At 38.7% G+C, this 23,656-nt stretch overlaps 1 protein-coding gene across 1 annotated transcript in view; it reads left to right on the top strand.

Annotated features, from left to right (window-relative positions):
• Window positions 1–23,656, top strand: part of SPAG17 (sperm associated antigen 17) — a 229,029-nt gene that overhangs the window by 54,254 nt on the left and 151,119 nt on the right. The window contains exons 4-7 of the mRNA XM_067030751.1: window positions 1,301–1,432; window positions 14,313–14,499; window positions 15,974–16,168; window positions 17,909–18,090. Coding sequence (XP_066886852.1) covers window positions 1,301–1,432; window positions 14,313–14,499; window positions 15,974–16,168; window positions 17,909–18,090 — 696 coding nt within the window. The remainder of the gene's footprint in view (window positions 1–1,300; window positions 1,433–14,312; window positions 14,500–15,973; window positions 16,169–17,908; window positions 18,091–23,656) is intronic.

The following is a 23,656-nucleotide window of genomic DNA, read 5'->3' as shown; positions in this document are numbered from 1 at the left end:
CAATGCAGGAAACCCCAATGTGGTCTCGAGGCGGTCCGATTACATTTTGGCATATGATAATCCACAGGGCCATCTGCAGTTAGAAGCAAAATAGCCATCTCCCTTTCTTTCAGCTATTTCCCTTGGCAAAGTGAAAAGTCATAAGGAACCGGATTGGTCAGGAAAGCCCTGACCAAGGGCTGGTATGAACCTCAGACAAGATGCAGCCCGATGAGATGCAGTGTGCGCCTTCATTATCTGAGACTGAGGCTGTGAAATTGACACCATATGCGCCCAGAGGAGTAATTGCACCGAGGGGGGAGAAAAGCAACATGTCAGGACATTTTAGTAACACCTAATTCATCCCGAGGTTATAAATAAATCTGATGCTTGCTTGAAAACAAAAGTCGAAAAACACTTTGACTAGATTACTGTTGTGACAGTGCTTCCGGCCGAGGTGAACTTTATTAGGGAGACAACATGAAGAAAGAGAAATACATAACAACTTTTTATGATATATTTTACATGATTTTATTTTTTATTTTTTTGCAGTAAATAAAGTGGTTATAGGGCTCCAAGGAAAAGGGCCTGGATGTTAGAGAGTTGTGTGAAATTTAGAGGAAACAAGCTGTAAAAAGTGCAGTTATAAAACAGGCTGTCAGTGCCACACATCTGGACAATACAGCTGTATGTTCCTAGTGGCTGTCGTCACCCAAAGAAAACTCAATAACCTTATTTCACCCCAATTAGGCTGCATACCAACAGGATCAACCTTAAATTGCAAGGGGGTGGGGGTAGGGGAGCAGCATTTGCTCGGCGCCTCTGTGTCAAACAGCTTTTATCTTTCATTTGAATTTGGTCACCAAGAAATGAAAAACTGCTAACATAGCCATTTCCATTTTTATAAAACCCTATTTAATTTATAGTGTCCTAAGAAGTCAGAGTTTGACAGTTTGGACTATTGGCTGTGCCAAACAACAGACTTTCTGTAGCATGAAACTGACCTACCCGGTCATCCTAACACAGAGCTCCACCTGTCTTTCCTCCACCCATGTTTGGGAGTCTGAGTCTAGCACCATCATGGGAAGCACTTGTTGGAAAAAGTTCATTTTCAGACAACCCAATCTACTTAGAGTAGAGGGTAAATGCCTCTCTTTATGGCATTGGGGCATTTTTCCCTAATTTTCTTGGCCTGCAATGAGGCACCATTGCGGCAAGACAAATATTACAAAACTCAAAATACCATTTCATCTTTTCATCACTGACAGACATGCCAAAGGTTATAAAATGCCACTTTCCTGATAATTGTGTTTCTTCATAGGTTTTAACGGCAGCAAAAGCAATTATGGACAGCGGAGAGAAATTCACCTTACCACTGATAGGGAAACTCTTGAAATTTCAGCTTCTCCAGGTTAAATTGAAGGACCAACAGCGACGGGAAAACGAGAAGAAGGTACTGAGAGGGCGATGGTGGGTTTTCTAAATACGGCAAGGAGTGAGTGAACTGCAGCCAGGTTCTCTGGGGCACTTCCTCTCTCCGTAAGCCTGCCACAAAGTGTTACGTAGCACATTTAACTGTTGCCTCAACTTTTTAGGGAAAAGGCTATCCAAAGCACTGTTGGAGGAATTACATTTTCTCAAAGACAAACCCATTAAAAATAAGTTCTCCTATGCAGAAATGTGACAATATACCAGGGTATGTGGCTGAGGTTGTTTTTATGATAGTCTATTTATATGTTAGGAACAAATTAGGGAACCAAAGCAGAGATACAGAGTCAGGATAAGTAAATATAAAAAGGTGAGAAAACCCCACAAAGTCAGGGTCTAACTATTTTAAATATTTTACATGCTATTCAATAGGAATACCTATTAAACTAATGGGCTATATCTGCATCTTCCTAATAATCTAAATATTTCAGCAGCGCTCCATTACTTCTACTCCTATATTATATACCTGCTTATTTCTTCATGTGTAGACTTTTCATTTAATTTGCCTATGGAAATCAATCTGTGTGTTTTCCAAAGATTTGTATTTTTCATCTGAAAAAATATTTTAAAATAGTTTTAGCAAAGTGATTCCAGTTTCAAATCCATTTGCTGTTTAACCTTAGTCAAAATGAGAGATGTTTTTCTTATTTTCCAAATCATGCTGAAATATTTTTGGAAAGCCAAATGCTTCTGTATGTACATGTGTAATGTGTATGTATGAAATGGGTGTATAAGTAAATTGTTTCTTTATGCCTCTAAGTGGGAGAGGCAAAACCAAGTCATGGAAGAAGAGAAAAGTGAACATGTTCCAGTAATACCTGCTTCCCCTTTGTAAGACCCCCCCCCCAAATCTGGCTTTCCTATTTGAATTGAACTCTTGACAGGGTAACTGTAGAAAAAAATAATAATGCCACCTTAAATTTATAATATAGGGCTTTATGTTTTTCAAAGAGATTCCGCATTTAGCATCTTACTAGGGTGGTGTGTATTGTCCCCAGAAAAATTCTACTTATTTGAAAACAATTGATGGTATAGTTTTCCATCTATATGAAGCTCTTTCCAATGTGTACAGGAGATTCGTACCTTAAAAAGTACTCAGGGACACTAAGACTTGGCAGAAGAAAAATTGGAAAATTTGAAACTACTATAGAAAGATCTTTTCCTGTCTTTGTAAAATTCCACTGTCACATGGGAATCGGAATTACAAAAAGTAGACTGTAAGTCCTGCAAAAATTCTTGCACCTTCTGTTTGCTTTGTGCTTTCCCACAGCACCTACAAATATACATAACACATTAAGAGTGTCAGTTTCCTTGTTTGCCACCTGTTTTAAGTCGGTAATTGTTTGTAATAGGAGTAGGTTTTAGATTTCAGTTAACAAATTTTAAGTAACAATAAATGGAATATCCTGGCAACCGAGGAAATGTTTTTAAAACTAACAGTATAAAGATATCTCTGCACTGTTATTTTGCTCAGCATTTTTTTGAAATGTGAACAATATAATAAGACAGTTATGAGATTCTGAGGATACGGAAATTATCTTTATTTGCTGAAAATTCAAGACTCTTAACGAATTGGGAGTTCAATTTTAGATTTATAAAAATAAAAAAGTAATAGATGCATAAGAGGACTCTTTGAGCAATTAAGAGCCAGCAATTACATAATCTAATTTGATGTCTTCATTAGATTGGGTTCCCAAAACAGCAGCCCCAAATCTCTGAGTTGCAACCACACAAGTCAGTACTAAATAAATTGATGAAAACTGATTGGAAGGGAGAACTCTCCAGAAAAATATTCTCGGTAAAGGCAAGACTAAGGGAGTTGATGGAAGGATGATGATATAATCTATGTTCATTTCAACAACACTGCCCAGCAGGTCATTTGGTACAACGGAGGTTAATGCTTGTCAGCCAGGGAATTTAGCAGAAAGCAAAATAAGTATAAAGTATGTAAAGCTGACACCACACTGTGGTTTAGAAAATGGAAAAAAAAGGAAAGAGGGCTTTACCCAATTTCTTCCTCTTTCTGAACCCTGGGTGAGATTCTGAGATTCCTGCAAGGGGAGTGACTGTCTCTTCGGCTTTTTAACATCAACATAAGATATATGCGGTTGCTTTCTCTTAAATACTAGTTATATGTTTACATCTGTACAACCCAGAATGTTTTGTATCTTCTATGTTGAATTTTTGGAATTGAATTTTTAAAAACGAATGCTTGAAAAATATCCATTGCAGTAATTACAGAAAATACTAGGGAGACGCTGAGGACAAAAACTACTAATATGAGTACATCCCTGTCCTTTTAACCCAATGGAAAAAAAATGTAACGTATACGACATATTTGATAATGTTTTTTTTTTTTTTAACTTGCTTTTTAAATTTATTTATTTATTTATTTATTTATGGCTGTGTTGGGTCTTCGTTTCTGTGCTAGGGCTTTCTCTAGTTGCGGCAAGCGAGGGCCACTCTTCATTGCGGTGCGCAGGCCTCTCACTATCGCGGCCTCTGTTGTTGCGGAGCACAGGCTCCAGACGCGCAGGCTCAGTAGTTGTGGCTTACGGGCCCAGTTAACTGCTCCACGGCATGTGGGATCTTCCCAGACCAGGGCTCGAACCCGTGTCCCCTGCATTGTCAGACAGATTGTCAACCACTGTACCACCAGGGAAGCCCTTTGATTCTGTTTTAACCATCAAAACTTTTCTTAATAACATAGTTACAATAGCCAGATACAGTGAAAATATCATTATTTTAGATTCCACTAATTTTAATAATTTATAACACTTTAGTCCAGGCTATGCTTAACATTGCATTTGCTTTGTCCATGAAGAAAGTTAGCTGGATAATTAATATTATAAAAAATAACACAAGGAAGATATTTCTTAGAAGTACAGTTTAGAAGCCTTTAGCATATAAATTTTCTGAGAGGCAAATCCCTTCCTCTAATTGTAATAAGTTGAATATATTTCAAAACTTTTATATATTCAGAAACATCTTGTTGATTACTTCCAAATATACATATAATGAAGAAAATACACTTTATTTCTAGAAATGTATTTCAGCATTTCAGAACTTCTGAATATGATTCTTTCATATAATTAATCCCAAATTAGATTTTATTATATCTTAAAATCTGAATAAGAGAGTGTTTTGTTTAGAAATAAGTTTTCCTTGCGCACATCATTATCTCAACATTTATTCTGCATTTTTAGTTATATCATTATCAATTTGTTGTTAATTCATTAACTTAACAAACATTTAGAGAAACAATGTATTGAGCACGTATATTTTCATAAGGTTCATTATAATTTTAAAATAAATTGCTTGGTTTCTATTCTGACCATGTTTTAATTTAGTCATTATCTGAATATTACAGTATTTTTCACATTTTTACTTCTTTTTAACTCCAACTTTTATGTTATATATTAATTATAAACATTTTTAAAACCAAAACACTTCATTGTGAATCAAAATATTTAAAATATATTGAGAATTCAGCTAAAAGAAAACATTTAATCATCAAACGATTTAAAACGGCTATAATACAAGCAAAATTAACCCATTTAAATAATCAGCCAAATTAAATCTAGGCTGTGCCTCTGAGTTGAGTTCAGAACATTTGGATAGTTTTTAGGAAAGGATCCAAATATATTCTAACTGTGCTTTTAATTTGTGAATTCAAATAACCAGTCCATATTTTCTTGGATATTTTTAGCATATCTTTTATATAAAAGCAGAACAGTTCTTTCTCTTTCTGGCTTATCTACTTAGTACAAGTTGCCTTATTTTTCAATGTCCTAGAATTGACTAGATGGAAGACAGGCAGTAAAGAATATGGACAGATGGTATGGGTAAACTTTTCTTAAAACATCTCAAAATTAAAAGCACCTAAATTTGATCAGATATCATGAAGAAGCCCAAACAACCCAGAGCCTGCTCCAAAGGACCGACAAAGAGAAATTAGGGTAAATTTCACAGACGTTTTCCAGCTTACTCCAGTTAAAACCCCGAAACACTGGAAACCAGCCAATGTAATGCCATTTTGTATGTGTGTTTTGTTTTAAAAGAAAGGCCATAGGGACATACCAGGAAATTACAGGCTGGTTAGTTTTGATTCAGTTGTGGTTAAAATCTTCAGAAACTATTCTAAGAAATCAAACAGAGGAAGAGCAGAAACTCAGTTTAGAGGGACCCGTGTGGTTTCAGGAAAGGAATAACTTGCCTCACTAACTGGATGGAATTCTTTGAGGCTGGATTATCGAAATGAGGATACTACCAACAAAACTGTTGGATCTGAAGAGCTACAAAATTCAACAATTCAGGGTAAATTATAAATGAGTCCCTGGCTGGCTTATCTGTAAACTAGAGCAGTACTTTCCTAATTGGGATGCTATTAATTAATGAAACCTTTTTACAGACTTCAGGAAAAATGTAAAGAAACACACACATTTAAAATAGAGCAGTATTTTGAAATACAAAAAGCTACAGTTACAGCAGCTAATAATAGTAATTAGGTACCATTATTGACTGCTTGCCACTATACTAAGCTCTGTACATGTGTTTTAACATTTAATGCTTTCAATGACTTTATGAGTTACAGAGTATTATTCTCAATTTGCAGATGGGGAAACTAGGGTGTGAAAAGCTAAGTAACTTTCCCAAGGCTAAATAACTACTCAGGATTTAAATCCAGAACTGTCAGACTCTAAGATTATGTTCTTAACCACTGTACATACCCCTTCTGAGTGTGTCTCAATAATTAACGCAAAATAGCACTCTTGGCTCACAATCAGTAGAGAACTTCCCAGGGATGCTTCTTTGAAGGAGCAAATGGCTTTGCTCAGTGGGATCTACCAACTCGCTAATTATATCATGTAATTCCACGTTGCATAAAACATCCTGAGGTTAACCGGGGGAGGAGACTGGTCAGAGAAAGGAACAAAGTCCACCAAAGACAAAGGCCACTGAGCTAACCAACCACCAATTCCCAAGGGAATCCTGACTTCTTATCCCACCCCTCTGACCAGAAATGAGCTGGTCTCTGGGAGAATCTCTTAGAAAGAGACTTCCTGGGATTATTTCAAACATCCTTAGCCCTTCTCTCTGCCCTTCTGGATGTTGAAGTTGGATAGCATTGGCTGATCCAGTGCTAAAACCTCTAAATCACGTAGGATCATGCAGGATACAGACATCAGGTAGACATCAGACCCACTCCCTCACCACCACCACACACAGACAGGGCCATGTTCTGAGTCTGTGGATGAAGAATTGCACCCTGAAGATGTCAATGTGGCACCCCAGGACTTTGTGCAATCTTTAGATTGCATCATTTGGTTGAGTGAACCCAGTATATTCGTAGGCTTACGTTTTCTACACCTCAGCCACTCTCTAGAAAAGCAAGCTCCTAACTCAATCCCATACATTATATTTTCTATTTGGTAGGTAAGCAGAGAGGGGAAAGAAATAGAAAATATAGAAAAGGAAAAACAAAATGTTCATAATGCCATAACCCTATTATAACTAATGTTAACATTTTGGTATATTTCCTTTGTTTCTGTGGATTTGTTTCTTTACATAGCTGTAATCAGTGTAAAAAGAAATTTTAATCCATTTTTTTTCAATTAAAATATACCATAATTTTTTCTCATTATCACAGCATCCACATCTATCGTTGTTATTGGCTAGGTGACATTCTATTGACTACCATACTTTTCTTAAAGTTCCTTTATTGTTGAACATTTCCATTATTTCTGTGTTGTTTCATAGTAAAAAATGTTGTGATGAACAACCTTACCGTATACAATTCTTCATATTTTGGATAATTTCCTTAGCATACATTTATAGAAATGGATTAATTGGGCCCCCAAATGTTCCCACAACCTTTTCTTTCCAAAATAGGTTCTGGAACCATTTAGACCTAGTTATCCATTAAAAAAGATAACAAATGACCCCCTGTTCAAATTAACTTTATATTAGCTTATTAAAGATGGAGGAGTTTCATGAAAACAAATCTCTTTAACATTGTTTAATCTATTCTCTCTCAAACTTACTTGACACCATACATTTCTTTCAGTCCATCTATTGTCCTCTCATCATCTGTGACCAATAGATTGTTTATGCGATAGAGTGATATCTTGAAAGAGAACTGAGTAGCACTCAGAAGATAGACCCTGTTTCTCATAAGTCACATAATAGTGGGGTGACTTAGTCATTTAACTGCTATGACATCTTTTCTTATCTATATCCTTAATAATATTATTGTGGGAATCTTATGATAGAACATATATGAAGCACAAAGTTATACACAAATATGTAGATGTGCTATTATCTATAAGTAAGTGGAAGTATAGGTATTTACCACCAGTTCCACTGACTTTTACCATTTACTTCCCTTTCACTGTGAAAAACAACAGAATGAATACCCATCAAGGTATTTGAATTTGGGTATTAAGAAGTAATTTAGAAATAAAATACAGTCTAAAATATTTTTGAAACATCAAATAACTAGGTTGCCCAATTCCAGAGAGGGAGAATTTTGTATTTTTCCTTTTAAGAGGTGAGAATAACAAGATTAAGGATTCTAGGTAGGTGTCACGTAATACTCAAGTGAGTGTGTGAAACCCTAATACAGTTTTATTTGTTGCTAAGACAAGAGCCCCACATCTGCTATGTAGCTTAACTGGTAAGAAATCTCCATGCCTACCCAAAGCCTTCCCAGAGGAGGAAAAGGCATCCAGATGCTTTTGGTACACAGTGCATTTTAAAGAAAATGTACTCTGTAATGAACTTGACTCTCGCTTCATATGCTGAGGAGTATGTGTTCCCCAAACACAGTAGAAAGAGGGGCCTGTTAGATACACACCTCCTAAATTTTTATCTTGAATTGGCAAGAGTTTCCTCTGAGTTCTTTCAGTTGTAAGTAGATGACCCTAAATGGGAACATGCATGTTATGCTACCCAAAAGCAAGAAAGGCAAAAGAGGTTGGTGTTGAACAAATTTTAGCTTATGATTTAGAAGGGGGCTCAGCAAACCTGGTTCACTTCTCCCCACTCCCGCCCTTAAATCCCAAGATGTAAACCCATAGAGGGGAGGGGCTTATTCAGAATGTGAGAGAAGAGAGGGAAAGGGAAGGAGATAGGAGGTGATTTTCCTGCAACTAGGGCTTAGTAGAAAAGGATGGACCTTTTGACCAGAGTAGAATTCTAAGGGGCCAAGTAGTCAATCATTGTTCAGAAGCAGAGGAACAAAGGGACTATCCTGGTTCAGCTCAGGTGTGGAGGTTGGGAGATACAGACTGGATACAGGAGAGGAGTGGGGAGACCACCACTAGAGTCAGGCACAGGGGAGTAGTGGGGACTGGGTAGGGCAAAGAACATGTTCAGAAATTTACCAAGGACTTCTCTGCCTGCCCCTGGCACCCAGGAGGACTCAGGTGCTTTCATTTGCTTCTGTTCTCTACCATTTAGTGTCTCTGCACACCAGGAACTCACATATATAGTCACTATGAGGAATATTTTACATAGCAATACTTCTTGATATGCTACCAATTAAACATACATCCACTGTTACATGGAAAATGCAGAACACTAAGTTATATAGAGACAACAATAACGATTACATTAAAATGACGCCTAAACATAATTTGAAAGAATGCATCATAGTAGCCTCTTCACTCATCTTCTCTAGATGGTGGAATTGTGATTTTTGTAAGTTCTCTATGATTTTTTCCAGTTTTTCAGTACTGATTATTTTTAGAATTTAAAAACATACCTAAAGAAGTAAATCAGGATTTAGAAGTACTTTTTAAATGCTTTTGTGAAAGGAGGGAGATCAATATTGCTAATTTCAGTGTTACTGGAAATTAGTTTAGAACATGCTTGTCTCCAGGGTACCAAGTTTGGCCTTGCTAAGGGAATGCAAAGGCAAAAAGAAAGAGAGGGAAAGAGGAGCTGAGGGAAATGAAGCACACGGAGAAACAGAAGAGCATTCAGCTAGTATTATTCAGCCCTTGGAACGATGGAGTAGAGAGGGCCGACAAGCATGGAGAAGAAAGTTGCAAGGGCGTCGAAGGCTGAGGCTACAGGAGAACCATGGAAATAAAATGAGTTTGAGGTTTGGAGTCACACCAACTTGTGTCTCTACCACAGCTGTGTGCTTGTGAAGGAAACTGTTGGTCTTAATTTATACAGTGGGAATAATTACCCATTTGGCATGTTGCTTTGTGAGAACAAATTAAAGATGATGATGTCTAGAAAGCACATATCATACTGTATAGCTGTGTCTCTGCTAAGTTACCACTTACTTTGAAATTTTGGTTGTGATCAGCCTTGCTTCCTCTAGGATCCTAAGAAACCTTACAGGATAAAGGGCTCAGGAAGTTGCTTACCTTGTAGTCTCTCTTTGCTAGAGAGACTCCAAAGGAATGAGAGCTATGTGTCTGCACAGGTCCTACACCCCACCTAGGAGAACCTGCAGGGCCAGAGGGCCCTTTTACTGCCTTACTGGGAAAAAAATGTCCACTGCAGTCAGGAAGTGTTTTTTGGAATGATGGAATATGAATGCATATATAAAGTTGAATGAAATGAATGAAGGTGAACTTTAGAATAATTTAATCTAAAACAGTTTCTTCTTTTCAGTTCTAAAGATCACCCTGCCATTTTATTTCCAATGATAGCTGTAGAAGTTTCTGGCAGATTTTTTTTGGCCAAGTTGGGACTTCTCTATGGTGAGGCTAGCTGTCCACCTCACAGCTGTACAGGTGTTTTTCCCTCTAGTGGACTCACCATGATCCAAGGTGTGGCTGGGAGAGCTCCTACTTGCACGAATCTTACCAGTACCTCCAAGCTGATTGGAGTCAGGGGCACTGATTTGGGCTCTGGTTTCATTTTCAATGAACAATCTCAAAATTTCCAATAAGCTCTCCACATTGGCAGAGAGTTCTACCATATATCTTCAGTAAGCTGGCTCTCCCACTTTCTGAGATGACTCACATTATCTTCTCTAGTCAAACCTCCTACCTCATACCTGCCCATCTTGAGTTGATAACCTTGCCTCATCTTTCACTTGAAAACATTGAAACATTCCCCCAACACCATCAAGACCTCTCTCTTTCTTGCACCTACACCCAGCCACTCATCCCCTCTTTGCTCCTTTCATTAAACTGAGAAATTGCCTTTCTTCCTATCAAAGTCCAGTTATTGACACATTCTCTTCATCTTATCCCATCTTTTCTCCTCAAGGATTTTAGTCTCCCCCATGTTTTCAACGTCCCCCTCTCTGCTGGATCATTCCATCAGCCTGCAAAGACAATATCTCCTGACTTTACTTACATACATACATAGCTTGACGTTATACTCCCCTTCTGCCCACTTATCCACTGAACAATCTCAGATCCCCAGTTCCCCTTTACAAGCAAATGTCTTTTTTTTTCTTTTAAGGCTGTTCTCTTTCCTTTTTTTTTAATGCATTTACATTAGTTTTGTTTTTTACTTTTTTATTGAAGTATAGTTGATTTACAGTGTTGTGTTAATCTCTGCTACACAGCAAAGTGATGCAGTTATACATACATACATGCATTTTAAATATTCTTTTTCAATATGGTTTATCAAAAGATATTGAATCTAGTTCCCTGTGCTATGCAGTTGGACCTTGTTGTTTATCCATTCTCTATATAATAGCTCACCTCTGCTAACCCCAAACTCCCCCTCCCTCCCTCCCCCACCCCCTCCCCCTTGGCAACAGCAAGTCTGTTCTCTACGTCCATGAGTCTGTTTCTGTTTCATAGATAGGTTCATTTACACCATATTTTAGATTCCAAATATAAGTGATATTGTATGGTATTTGTCTTTCTCTTTCTAACTTACATTACTTAGTATGATAATCTCTAGGTCCATCTATACTGCAAATGGCATTATTTCGTTCTTTCGTATGGTTGAGTAGTATTCCACTGTATATATGCACCACATCTTCTTTATCCATTCATCTGTTGATGGACATTAGGTTGTTTCCATGTCTTGGCTATTGTGCATCATGCTCACAAGGAAGATTCCTGAAGCCGTTGTCCACACAAGTGGTCACCCAACTGTTCCTGCCTCTGTGTTAACTACCTCCACACTCCATCATAACTGCTTCCATAATGTAGCCTATAACTACCCATACTTTTCAGTCCCTTGGTTCTCTAGCTTCATACTCTGTAATTTTTCCTACCTTCTAAGTCACTTCTCTCTTTTACCCACATCCCCTCCTATACCCAGTTGGTAAGTATTGGAGTTTCCAGCATGATCCCAGTTTCAATTCTCATATTTCTTGGGAGCTCTTTTCCCAGGGGGTCTTATTTCTTCCCGTGCAGTTAATTACTATCTCTATGTCACCCACACCTGAATTTGTAACTCCAGCCACATCTCTCTTCTGAGAGGAGAACATGTGTATTCAATTGTCTCCTTGTCATCTCAGGACCATCTCAGATTTAACAAGATCTTTCTGAATAGTCTGCCCACCTTAAGTAAAAATTATTTCTCACCCCAATGCTTCTGTCTCTGTGAGTGGCGCCATCAACCAACTTGTTATTCAAACTAAATCCAGAGCATTATCGTTGTTGCCTCCTCCTTCCTTCCTTGTTTCTAATCTTTCAACCCCTGTAATTTCAACATCCACAATAGATCTTAAATCCATCTACCTTTCTCCACTCTACCAACACTTTAATCTGAGTTACTGTTAGGTCTTATCTGGACTATTGCTAGAGTTTCCCTACTGGTGTCCTGGTTTCCTATCTTGCAAAATCACAGTAGTCCTCCATTTAAACCCTTATGGGCTTTCGAATGCATTTTTAATAAAATATAAACTTGTGAACCAGCCCCCACCAAAGCCCTGGATGACCTGGCCCATGACCTACCTTCCCCGCCCCATCCTGGCCACTCTTGCCCTTGCCCACTATTCTCCTGCTATACTCACCTCCTTTCAGCTCCTTGCGCATACCCATCTCCTTTATAACTCAGGGCCTCTGGCACACACTTCACCTTTCCCTGCTTCTCACATGGATGCTCCTCATCCTTCAGGTCTTCACTCAAATATCACTCCCTCAGAGGCCTTCCATCACCAGCTTACTAGCGAGTGGTGACTTGTGTGTCTATTACTACATTGGGTTTTATCCTTCATAAAATTCGTGAAAATTTTCAGTCATACTTTTGTTCCTCTGTTCATGTGCTTTTTTCTCTTTCTTCCCCAGTAGAGTAGGAGCTCAAGAGGATAGAGCTCAACCCTATTTTTTTTCACATCTTTATTGGAGTATAATTGCTTTACAATGTTGTGTTAGTTTCTGCTGTGCAACAAAGTGAATCAGCTATATGTATACATATATCCCCATATCCCCTCCCTCTTGAACCTCCCTCCCACCCTCCCTACTCCACCCCTCTAGGTGGTCACAAAACATCGAATTGAATTCCCTGCACTATGCAGCAGCTTCCCACTAGCCATCCATTTTACATTTGGTAGTGTATATATGTCAATGCTACTCTCTCACTTCATCCCAGCTTCCCCTTTCCCCTCTGTGTCCTCAAGTCCGTTCTCTACATCTGCATCTTTATTCCTGCCCTGCCCCTAGGTTCATCAGTACCATTTTTGTAGATTCCATATATATGCATTAGCATATGCCAACCCTGTTTTTATGGGCCAATTTGTATCTGGTGCAGAGAGAAACACTGGGGCTTTTCATACCCGTGTACTTTACCTTGTGCTTTCCTTGCTGCCTCTATCCAAGGCTATTAGTGGCATCTGCAGCCTCCACTGATATTTCCCTCTGTTGAGGAGCAGGTGGTGGGGAGGTCAAGTTTCCCCACCACTGGAGCCACAGGTGCCAGCCATGCACAGAGGGTCCATGGGCACCTCTGATGCTTCCTCCGGGTGCTACAGCTAAACTGGGTTTGGGACTTCCGTGGCAGTCCAGTGGTTAAGACCCCACGCTACTACTGCAGGGGGCATGGGTTCGATCCCTGGTCTAGAAACGAAGATCCCACATGCCACGTGGAGTGGCGAAAAAGATTTTTAAAAATCCAACACTGGGGTTCTCTGGAACCATCAACATCCAGAAAACACGCAGAGGAGGCAGACGCTCCTCTCCCCTCCTGAGCTACCTTCTGTTAGCTGGGTGCCAAAACAATATATCTTCTACTTTCCTTGTCTCTAATGTCTTAGGACTGAGTTCTTCAAATTTGGTTTCACGACCTCAGGAAAATACAGAACCCCCAATGTTGCTACAGTAATTTAGTTTAGTTATTTTTGTGCCCAATTTTGTTGAACATGGGAAAAATAAATAACATAAGCATATTCTGGATCTTCTGTATGGTCCAATACTACCACGTCATTTCAATGAACTCAACCAATATGTATTTATAACACGTGAATGGAAAGTGTAATTACATTACGACATAATGTACAAAGGTTTTGGCAATTGTTTGAAAAGAAAGCCTTTGTTAGACCCAGATGGAGACCCCAGGGTTAGGCTACTTGATAAACCTAAGTCCCTGCCATCACAATGTACTCAGAATCCACCACTCTCCCTGCCAGCCATTAACTGAGGTTGTTTATTAGGCCAAGGGGGGCTCCTTTAAGATGAATTCCCTTCCAGAAAAATGTGTGTGTGTGACAGTCTCCTAGCATCCACCCCTCTAGTCTTTGTACTTGATGTGCCTTCTCACAGCTTAGGCTCAACCTGGAATCTCCACTATCCTGGCTTGAAGAATGAATCAGTGAGTAAAGGAGTGATTGAATGAAATAAAGATTTAATTCGTCTGACAGTAGAAAAGCCATTGCCTGCTCACTGTGTGGTTTAACCAAAAGTATTCTGTCTTTCCAGGTGATAGAAGACAGATTTAAGGTAGAAAAGGATAAAGGGAAAGCAAAATCTCCCAAGGAGAAAAAGTCCCCAATTGCCAAGGTTGCCAAAGGAAAGGGAAAAGACCAGCCTGAGGCAAACACATCAGTAAAAAAGACCACCCAGTTACTAAGAAGGGGAGAAGAGGATGACACCAAACATTACATTGGTCAGTAAGATGCTCCTTTCACTTCTTGCCTGATGACCTACAAACTTGAAAAATCATTCCAACCACTATGCTTAATCTTCCCCAGCCTTTTCACCTTTTTAAAAGCATAAATCCTATACTCCCCATGACACCCTAATAGAAAAATATTTCTATTTGCAATTCATTTTTGTTTTCAGTCAATATATCTTTAGCATGTGTCTTGCTATAGGCACATTTTCATAGTGCAGATAAAAGATGAATTGACTAGCTGGGAACATTTGAGAAAGTCAGAAACACTTAAAAAGCAAAGTAAAAAGTGATTATTGTCACGAGTGTAATACAGTGGTAATAAAATCAGACCTGTTAATTTGTGACTCAGAGCACGTAGCTTCCTAACCTCAGCTTCTCCCACTATCTGTCCTAGATAGAACAACCAGAATTTTCTTTCATTTAGATTATTGATATAAAAAATTATTTGACTTGAGCAGCTATGGGTAATTCATTGCCACCTTCCCATGAACCCAAGTGGAGCTACTGTTTTTAATTTGTCTCATATTTAAATGAGATGGCACCTCTTCACATCCTTTGACAACTTGACTCCCCTAATATATCTCTGCTCTAAACCCACTAGACATAGAAGCAATTATATTATGGATTCCGTGAGCAGTATCAATACTGATTTGTTTTAGTAGCTGAAGAAAAATCACTACTTGAAGATCAAAAGTTTGTGCATCTGTTGCTCTATTTGTAAATTGATCTTGAAGAACCATTGTGAGACGTGATGTTTTCGTGTACCATCTAGTATTGATATTAAAGTACAACAATTATTCTCACCCCCCAGAATCTCACATTCTAAAATAAACTCATGTTTTAACACTTATAGAACAGTATAGCCAGGACAAAATTGAGGAGAAAAATTTTAGAAAAGTGAGCAATATATATTTTTTAACTTGAATGCAATAAATATATAGCTGCTACATAACCCATACTCAGCATGCACACCTATTGGCATAAACACACAGTATGCTTTGGTAGGGAGTTTGTTCATATTCAGTATTTCCCTCTTCTGTAAACACCTCTGCATATAAAATACCACAAAGCTGCAGCTACTTGTAATTCAGGAGTAAAGCCAGATGTTGCTCAAAAGCGATTAGAACCAAGAAAAATTACAGCCTAGACATTCTTTTTTTTTTTTTTAGAAAAACCCAAGCACACATTTTCCATGACGACAGGCCCTCTGTATGTTTGTCCTCCTATTACGCCTATGTCTCATTTACAAAAGTGATTTAATATTTTGTAAAATGGCCACAGCCTTCTTACTGGAAGGGCAATAATGAAAACCAGTCAACATGACTGCATTCCAGCCAACTGGACTGCTTTTGGCAGCCCGAGGGATGATAAACGCATGCATAATGTATAGAGCCATTGAACTGGCTGACTGCAACCTGTTCTCTTTTAAAATGACGGCTGCTCTTCTCTACGGTATTTTGAACAGACGATGAGCCAGATGACGGTGCCCAGCATTACATTATAGTTGTGGGCTTCAACAATCCTCAGTTATTAGCGATCATGACTGAGCTCGGCATTCCCATAAGCAGCGTGATTAAAATATCATCAGAGAATTATGAACCTCTGCAGACACACCTGGCAGCAGTTAGCCAGCAGCAGGAAAGTTTTCTTCAGCCAGAAGGTATGCAATCTGCTACACAACTTACTGAATCCTTCAATATTATCCACTGTCCTTAAAGTACAAATACAATTTTCTGCCCAAAGTATAGTCATACAATACATACATTATTAAATCCTTTCAAGACTTTGAGTTGCTATTTATGCCACTTGCACTAGCCAGGTGTTGTAAATTTTGCAAATTCAAATCATACCCTGTGTTTCTATCCCTGTGTAGCCACAGAGAACATAGACTTGGTTATCCAACTACATTTCTCAGGAATTTTGCTCTATAACTTTTACCTAAAGCATGAGTGGGATGGATCATCTGTAGGTAATCGATTCTGCCAGAAGCCACAGTCACCAAATGGCCCAAGGGAGGTCATAGCTTTGGATTCTTGCTCAGATTTGCTACTGGCTTATTCTGATAAATCAGAGGGGATGCTTACCTTCCAGGCCTTAGACCAGGAAGCTGTGGGATGAAGTCCCAACTACACTACCATTCAGCCACTACATTACTCTTCTGCACTACTATTCAGACCTCAGGGTCTTCATCTAAGGGAATTGTACCAGACTCCCTCTGTGGGATGGGAAGAAAGTCTACTGTCTATTTCAGATAGTAAAATTAGGATGCAATATAAGGCTGTGTGACCTGGAAGTCCAAGCTCTTTTTGCCATATGCTATTGTGCTTTTTTGTTATTTATTAGTAATATGCTTTCACAGGGCTTTGTAACCTATACAGCCACATCCGGATTTCTATAACACAATATTTTTAAAATTGCTGTTCCAGGTTAGAAATGGCTACCCCTGATAATAATAATAGCTACCATTTATTGGGCACAGGCCTTGGGACTAGGCTTAATGGTAAGGGCTTTAAGTGTGTTGATTCGTGTAGTTTCCATGACAACCCTCGGAAGTATGTTTTATTATTTCCATTTTACCAAAAACGACTCTGTCTAGAGGCAGCTATTATGTAAGAGTATAGATTCAAACCTAGCTATTTCTATCTTAAAGGCTAGTTGTAACATTCAATAACTTATTATTGAAGCCAGTGAGAAAACGCTGCATAAGCTCCATAGTCTTTCTGTTAAAAATATTTAATATATAAAAATAAAATCATAGAAAAAGAGACTTTACAGTAGAATTGTGAGATCTTAGTAGTAGAACCTATTTAGTTATAGATGGAAAAACCAAACCATGTCAGACAAATTTTCAAGTGTAACTTTATGGAAAACTGTCGTTATTTTATACAGTCAGAGCACAAATGCCCAGAGAAGCCAGTAGCTATTTCAATGTGACCAAAAGTTAACTGAAGCAGAAATCATGGATACAGTCTGTTTTTACCCACATGGGAAGGAGAACTGGATCAACTGCATTTCTAACCAGTTATGCAGCAAACAAATGCTAAAATAGTCAAAAAGTGATCTGGCAGAAAAACTGCTCCTATATAGATACAATCTCAGAGTGATGGAAGTGTTGACCATTTTTAGCTCCCCAAATGTGTGACCTTATAATCTTTCTGGGCCTCAACTATAAAATAAAGGGGTGGAAAAAGCTCATAGTTAATAACAATTTCAGGAGTAAAGTCCTCTGATATTTAATTATGTAGTCTAGGTCCAAACACTTCTCAAAATTACATTTCTTTATTTGCATTTTCTGGTACTGTACAGACATCATGCGATGCATATGACTCACCACAAACACTTAAAGTGGGAAGAAATTCGACAGTCTCATTTTGTAGTATAAACATGTTGCTCTTATTAGATATAGAAGCTGAAACATTGAAGAAAGAGAATGACATAAAAGAACTTGAAATCTTCTGGAAGTACTTGGAACCAATCCTGAATAATGAGAAACCGGAAACAAATCTCTTTGATGTCGCTCGGCTTGAATACATGGTCAAGGCTGACAAGTTTCCTTGTGACTGGTCGGACAGTGAGATGTTGGTTAGTACACGCATTAATGAGAGTGACTGGTTTGAACATGTGACACTGTGGTTCCATTTACTCCATTCATTCATTCCACACATATTTATTAATCGCTGTCTACAGAGAAGGCTTTGTGCTAGGTTCCTTTATCTTCAAGACAGTGATCACATTGAATGTCCAATAGTGGCTATAGCCTGATTCTTCAGCTTTTAGTGTATGGATTAATGACAAAGGAATAAGATGACATGAAGAAAAAGGATGGTAAGTATTTTATTTGGTGACGTGGCTTTGCTTCATACCGTAACAATGTTCTAAGCACTAGGGTCTTAATATACATTAATTGTGAAAATTGTAAATTTTACAGTTTGTCATATTACATTGCTTTTTTTTATGTATCAGTTCAAAACATTGTTCTTCTAGGCCCTTGCTTTTATTGCCAAAATTTTATTTTTCATGTATTTTCCTGGCAAGGTCTATCTTAATAGAATGACTTGACCCCAGCCCAACAGTTAGTAGACATTTCCTGAGAGTATTTATTGGCCCCTGCTATTGAGGTGCTCGCAGAGAGGCAAGACCAAAACCGTGAAACAGGGAGGCAGTGTTCAAGGTGCCACGCACCTATGTGTTATGTGAAACACACTCTAAGTTTCCTGTTAATTCAGAAAAAGAAGACATGGGATGCTTTGAAAAATAACAAATGCTAAATACATGAGGGTGTTTTTTAAAAGAACATTGAGTAACTTTATCATTGTTGGGGAAGTTTTCCAGGCATTCCTGTTGTAAAAAAAGAGACCTCTCAGGTCTCTTTCTGGTTGACCCCTGTCCCAACAAACAGGGGCCCAGGAGTATTGAATCCCTTGCAGGGTGATATATATCAGCATTAAAGGGAATTGAACTGAAAGCAGAGTCTTGGAGATGGACCACATCAAGTATGCCGTGAAGGGAGCTGGGAAAAGCAGGATGGAGGAGGGGCACAGGTGTCTGTGGACAATGACACAGCTGTGGGTAGCTGCCAAACAAACAACCGAACCTGGCTGTCTAAGAGGAGGAGAATGACATCAAAGCCTGGAGCAGTTTCCGAGCAAAAGGGTAGGCTGCCCATGGCCATGGATTGGAGCATGGACAGTTCTCACTATGAGAGTCCCTGATTCTGTTACCTTGAAATGGATGTGCACTGGGTGAAGTAAATGAAAACACTGAGGAGGGAAGCCTAGATCTGAACCTTGAAGAATGGACAGGATTTGAATAAGTAGCAATGGAGAGATCAGTTTGAGTTACAGAGACTGTCAACATAAGGCGTTAGATGTCACCATGTAGAAACAGAACACTTAAGTCTGATACCTTGGCAATAGTAAGAATAAATATAAGTCTTGACCTATATATGGAAACAATGCTGAACATAGAAAAGCTGTGGCTGAAGGCAAAGCTTGTTGTAGGCAAAACTGGTTACTGTGGACTCCCTTTGCTTTGTGTCATCCCACTCCTTCATCTAGATATCCTCCTCTTTCCTGCTTTGTCTTTCACTCCCTGCCTCTAATTCTGAGCTTAGAAAAGAGTCCATCTGTCCTCTACTACTTTGTGTTAAGTTGGGCCATGTTTCTCTATCCCAGAGATACTGGCATACCAGGTACCATCATACTATGACTATTCTATCCTATTTTATTGGAATTCCAGATTATGCCCAGCAAACGTGAGATATGTTTGAGAAAGAGGTCATATCCCTGGGATCCTGAAACACTATCTGAAATACAGCTTTCTACTCTTGCTCTATATTAGACCCGCTCTTCTCCCGAGAACATAAAAATCTATGCCTAACTTAAAAACCCACATCCACAAATTTAAGTTTTGTGGAAACAGTCCTCCTGACATTTGGGCCAAGTTCTGGCCACATACCTTATAAAGAACTTATATGCATTTTGGTTCAATAAGGCATAGGAGATCCCAGCCATACAGATCTTGAATCCTAATTCAGAGGAGGCAATACCAAGAGTCTTCTAAGGCAGCCTCAAACCAAGAAACTTTTGCTCCTGTTCTAACTAGAGCTGCCTTCCATGTGTCTTATTTACTCCCCAGGCATAGACTGAGAACAGCTGATGTGCATTGAGCCCAAGGTAGAAGACATTCTGTTGCATCATTAGTACATAGATGTGAACAGCAAGGCACACAACTGCAGCTCCAAGTGACCCAGCACCATTCCCAGCATCCTGTTTCTAATCCCAGTGTTAACAACTTAGTGTTAACCAGAAGATTTTAATCCCTCCGTTTTTAAAGACAGTAAATGTGACTATGTTTTCCTTTTTAAAAATAGAGTGGAAGAGTTTAAATGGCAATTAAAGTTCATAAATTTCATGTTGAAAAAAATAGTATCAGCTTCATTGACATACTGACTTCAGAACTAGAGGATTAATGTCTAGGGTCTCTAGTTGGGCCATGAAGATAAGAGGAATGAGACCATTTAGCTATGCTGCCCAACTGGACACACCAATCTTCTACTGATCACTTTGCAAATATTTATTGAACATCTCCTTCATGCCAGGGCTGCAGTCTGGGTCCAACTGCAGGGGACTTTTAGGCCAAGGCATGCCTCTGTAAGATATGGTTTGTGAGTGAACAAGCCAGCATGGGGGATGAAGGGGAAAGAAAGCCTTGAAAGCAATTCAGTAATAGACTTGGGTTACAGGAGAGAAGGCCATTGGATTTAATACTGAAGATAAAATTCATTTTAAACTTGGGATTACTTACAAAATATAAAAGTAATAAACCTATTTCTAATACCGGTAGCCTAAATACATGGGGTAGATACATGGTATCCCACTCTCAGCTATATCTGAAAGTTGATAATGGCCTCATATCCAAGCCAGGAGCCAGCCAAGTAGTCGTAGTGCTTCTTCCTCTCTGGAAGAAGGAAAGCATTAGTACCCTTGGCTGCAAGCAGGCAAGCTGTATTTCTGCTGAACACAGGTAACGAAAGCTTTATATCAAATAAATGCCCATCAAGAAGTGCTAACTGCCTATGAACAACATCTGCAACATCTCAAGTTAAGCCCTTGGTTGCTGAAATAATTTTCTGGCTTTTAACATGCAAGTTGCTATTTGATTTGAAAAGAAATTAGCTAGTTACCCTAAGGGATAATAGGGCAGAAGTTTTTACTATATTTCTTTTTTTCAAAACAACTTTATTGGAGTATAATTGCTTTAAAATGGTGTGTTAGTTTCTGCTATACAACAAAGTGAATCAATTATACATACACATATGTTCCCATATCTCTTCCCTCTTGCGTCTTCCTTCCTCCCACTCTCCCTATCCCGCCCCTCTAGGTGGTCACAGACCACCTAGCTGATCTCCCTGTGCCAGGCAGCTGCTTCCCACTAGCTATCCACCCTACTTTGGGGAGTGTATATATGTCCATGCCACTCTCTCACTTCGTCACAGCTTACCCTTTCCTCTCCCCATATCCTCAACTCCATGCTCTAGTAGGTCTGTGTTTTATTCCCGTCCTACCACTAATCTCTTCATGACATTTTTTTTTCTTAGATTCCATATATATGTGTTAGCATACGGTATTTGTATTTCTCTGACTTACTTCACTCTGTATGACAGACTCCAGGTCCATCCACCTGACTACAAATAACTCAGTTTCATTTCTTTATATGGCTGAGTAATATTCCATTGTATATATGTGCCACACCTTCTTTATCCGTTCATCTGTTGATGGACACTTAGGTTGCTTCCATGTCCTGGCGATTGTAAATAGAGCTGCACTGAATATTTTGGTACATGACTCTTTATGAATTATGGTTTTCTCAGGGTATATGCCCAGTAGTGGGATTGCGGGGTCATATGGTAGTTCTATTTGTAGTTTTTTAAGAAACCTCCATACTGTTCTCCATAGTGGCTGTATCAATTTACATTCCCACCAGCAGTGCAAGAGTGTTCCTTTTTCTCCACACCGTCTCCAGCATTTATTGTTTCTAGATTTTTTGATGATGGCCATTCTGACCGGTGTGATATGATATCTCATTGTAGTTTTGATTTGCATTTCTCTAATGATTAATGATGTTGAGCATCCTTTCATGTGTTTGTTGGCAATCTGTTTATCTTTGGAGAAATATCTATTTACGTCTTCTGCCCATTTTTGGATTCGGTTGGTTTTTTTTTGTTATTGAGCTGCATGAGCTGTTTGTAAATTTTGGAGATTAATCCTTTGTCAGTTGCTTCATTTGCAACTATTTTCTCCTACTCTGAGGGTTGTCTTTTGGTCTTGTTTATGGTATCCTTTGCTGTGCAAAAGCTTTTAAGTTTCATTAGGTCCCATTTGTTTATTTTTGTTTTCATTTCCATTTCTGTAGGAGGTGGGTCAAAAAGGATCTTGCTGTGATTTATGTCTGCCTATGTTTTCCTCTAAGAGTTTGATAGTGTCTGGCGTTACATGTAGGTCTTTAACCCATTTTGAGTTTATTTTTGTGTATGGTGTTAGGGAGTGTTCTAGTTTCATACTTTTACATGTACCTGTCCAGTTTTCCCACCACCAGTTATGAAGAGGCTGTCTTTTCTCCACTGTATATTCTTCCCTCCTTTATCAAAGATAAGGTGACCATATGTGTGTGGGTTTATCTCTGGGCTTTCTATCCTGTTCCATTGATCTATATTTCTGTTTTTCTGCCAGTATCATACTGTCTTCATTACTGTAGCTTTGTAGTGTAGTCTGAAGTCAGGGACCCTAATTCCTCCAGCTCCATTTTTCGTTCTCAAGATTGCTTTGGCTATTCGGGGTCTTTTGTGTTTCCATACAAATTGTGAAATTTTTTGTTCTAGTTCTGTAAAAAATGCCAGTGGTAATTTGATAGGGATCGCAATGAATCTGTAGATTGCTTTGGGTAGTAGAGTCATTTTCACAATGTTGATTCTTCCAATCCAAGAACATGGTATATCTCTCCATCTATTTGTATCATCTTTAATTTCTTTCATCAGTGTCTTATAATTTTCTGCATACAGGTCTTCTGTCTCCTTAGGTAGGCTTATTCCTAGATATTTTATTCTTTTTGTTGCAGTGGTAAATGGGAGTGTTTTCCTAATTTCACTCTTAGATTTTTCATCATTAGTGTATAAGAATGCCAGAGATTTCTGTGCATTACTTTTGTACCCTGCTACTTTACCAAATTCATTGATTAGCTCTAATAGTTGTCTAGTAGCATCCTTAGGATTCTCTATGTATAGTATCATGTCACCTGCAAACAGTGACAGCTTTACTTCTTCTTTTCTGTTTTAGATTCCTTTTATTTCTTTTTCTTCTCTGATTGCTGTGGCTAGAACTTCCAAAACTATGTTGAATAAGAGTGGTGAGAGTGGGCAACCTTGTCTTGTTCCTGATCTTCATGGAAATGGTTTCAGTTTTTCACCATTGAGAACGATGCTGGCTGTGGGTTTGTCATATATGGCCTTTATTATGTTGAGGAAAGTTCCCTCTATGCCTATTTTCTGCAGGGCTTTTATCATAAATGGATGTTGAATTTTGTCAAAAGCTTTCTCTGCATCTATTGAGATGATCATATGGTTTTTCTCCTTCAGTTTGTAGATATGGCG

This window comes from Kogia breviceps, chromosome 1, assembly GCF_026419965.1.
Source record: "Kogia breviceps isolate mKogBre1 chromosome 1, mKogBre1 haplotype 1, whole genome shotgun sequence".
Classification (NCBI taxonomy): domain Eukaryota; kingdom Metazoa; phylum Chordata; class Mammalia; order Artiodactyla; family Physeteridae; genus Kogia; species Kogia breviceps.
Note: the sequence above shows the minus strand (reverse complement) of the source record. Positions and strands in the feature narration are given on the sequence as shown.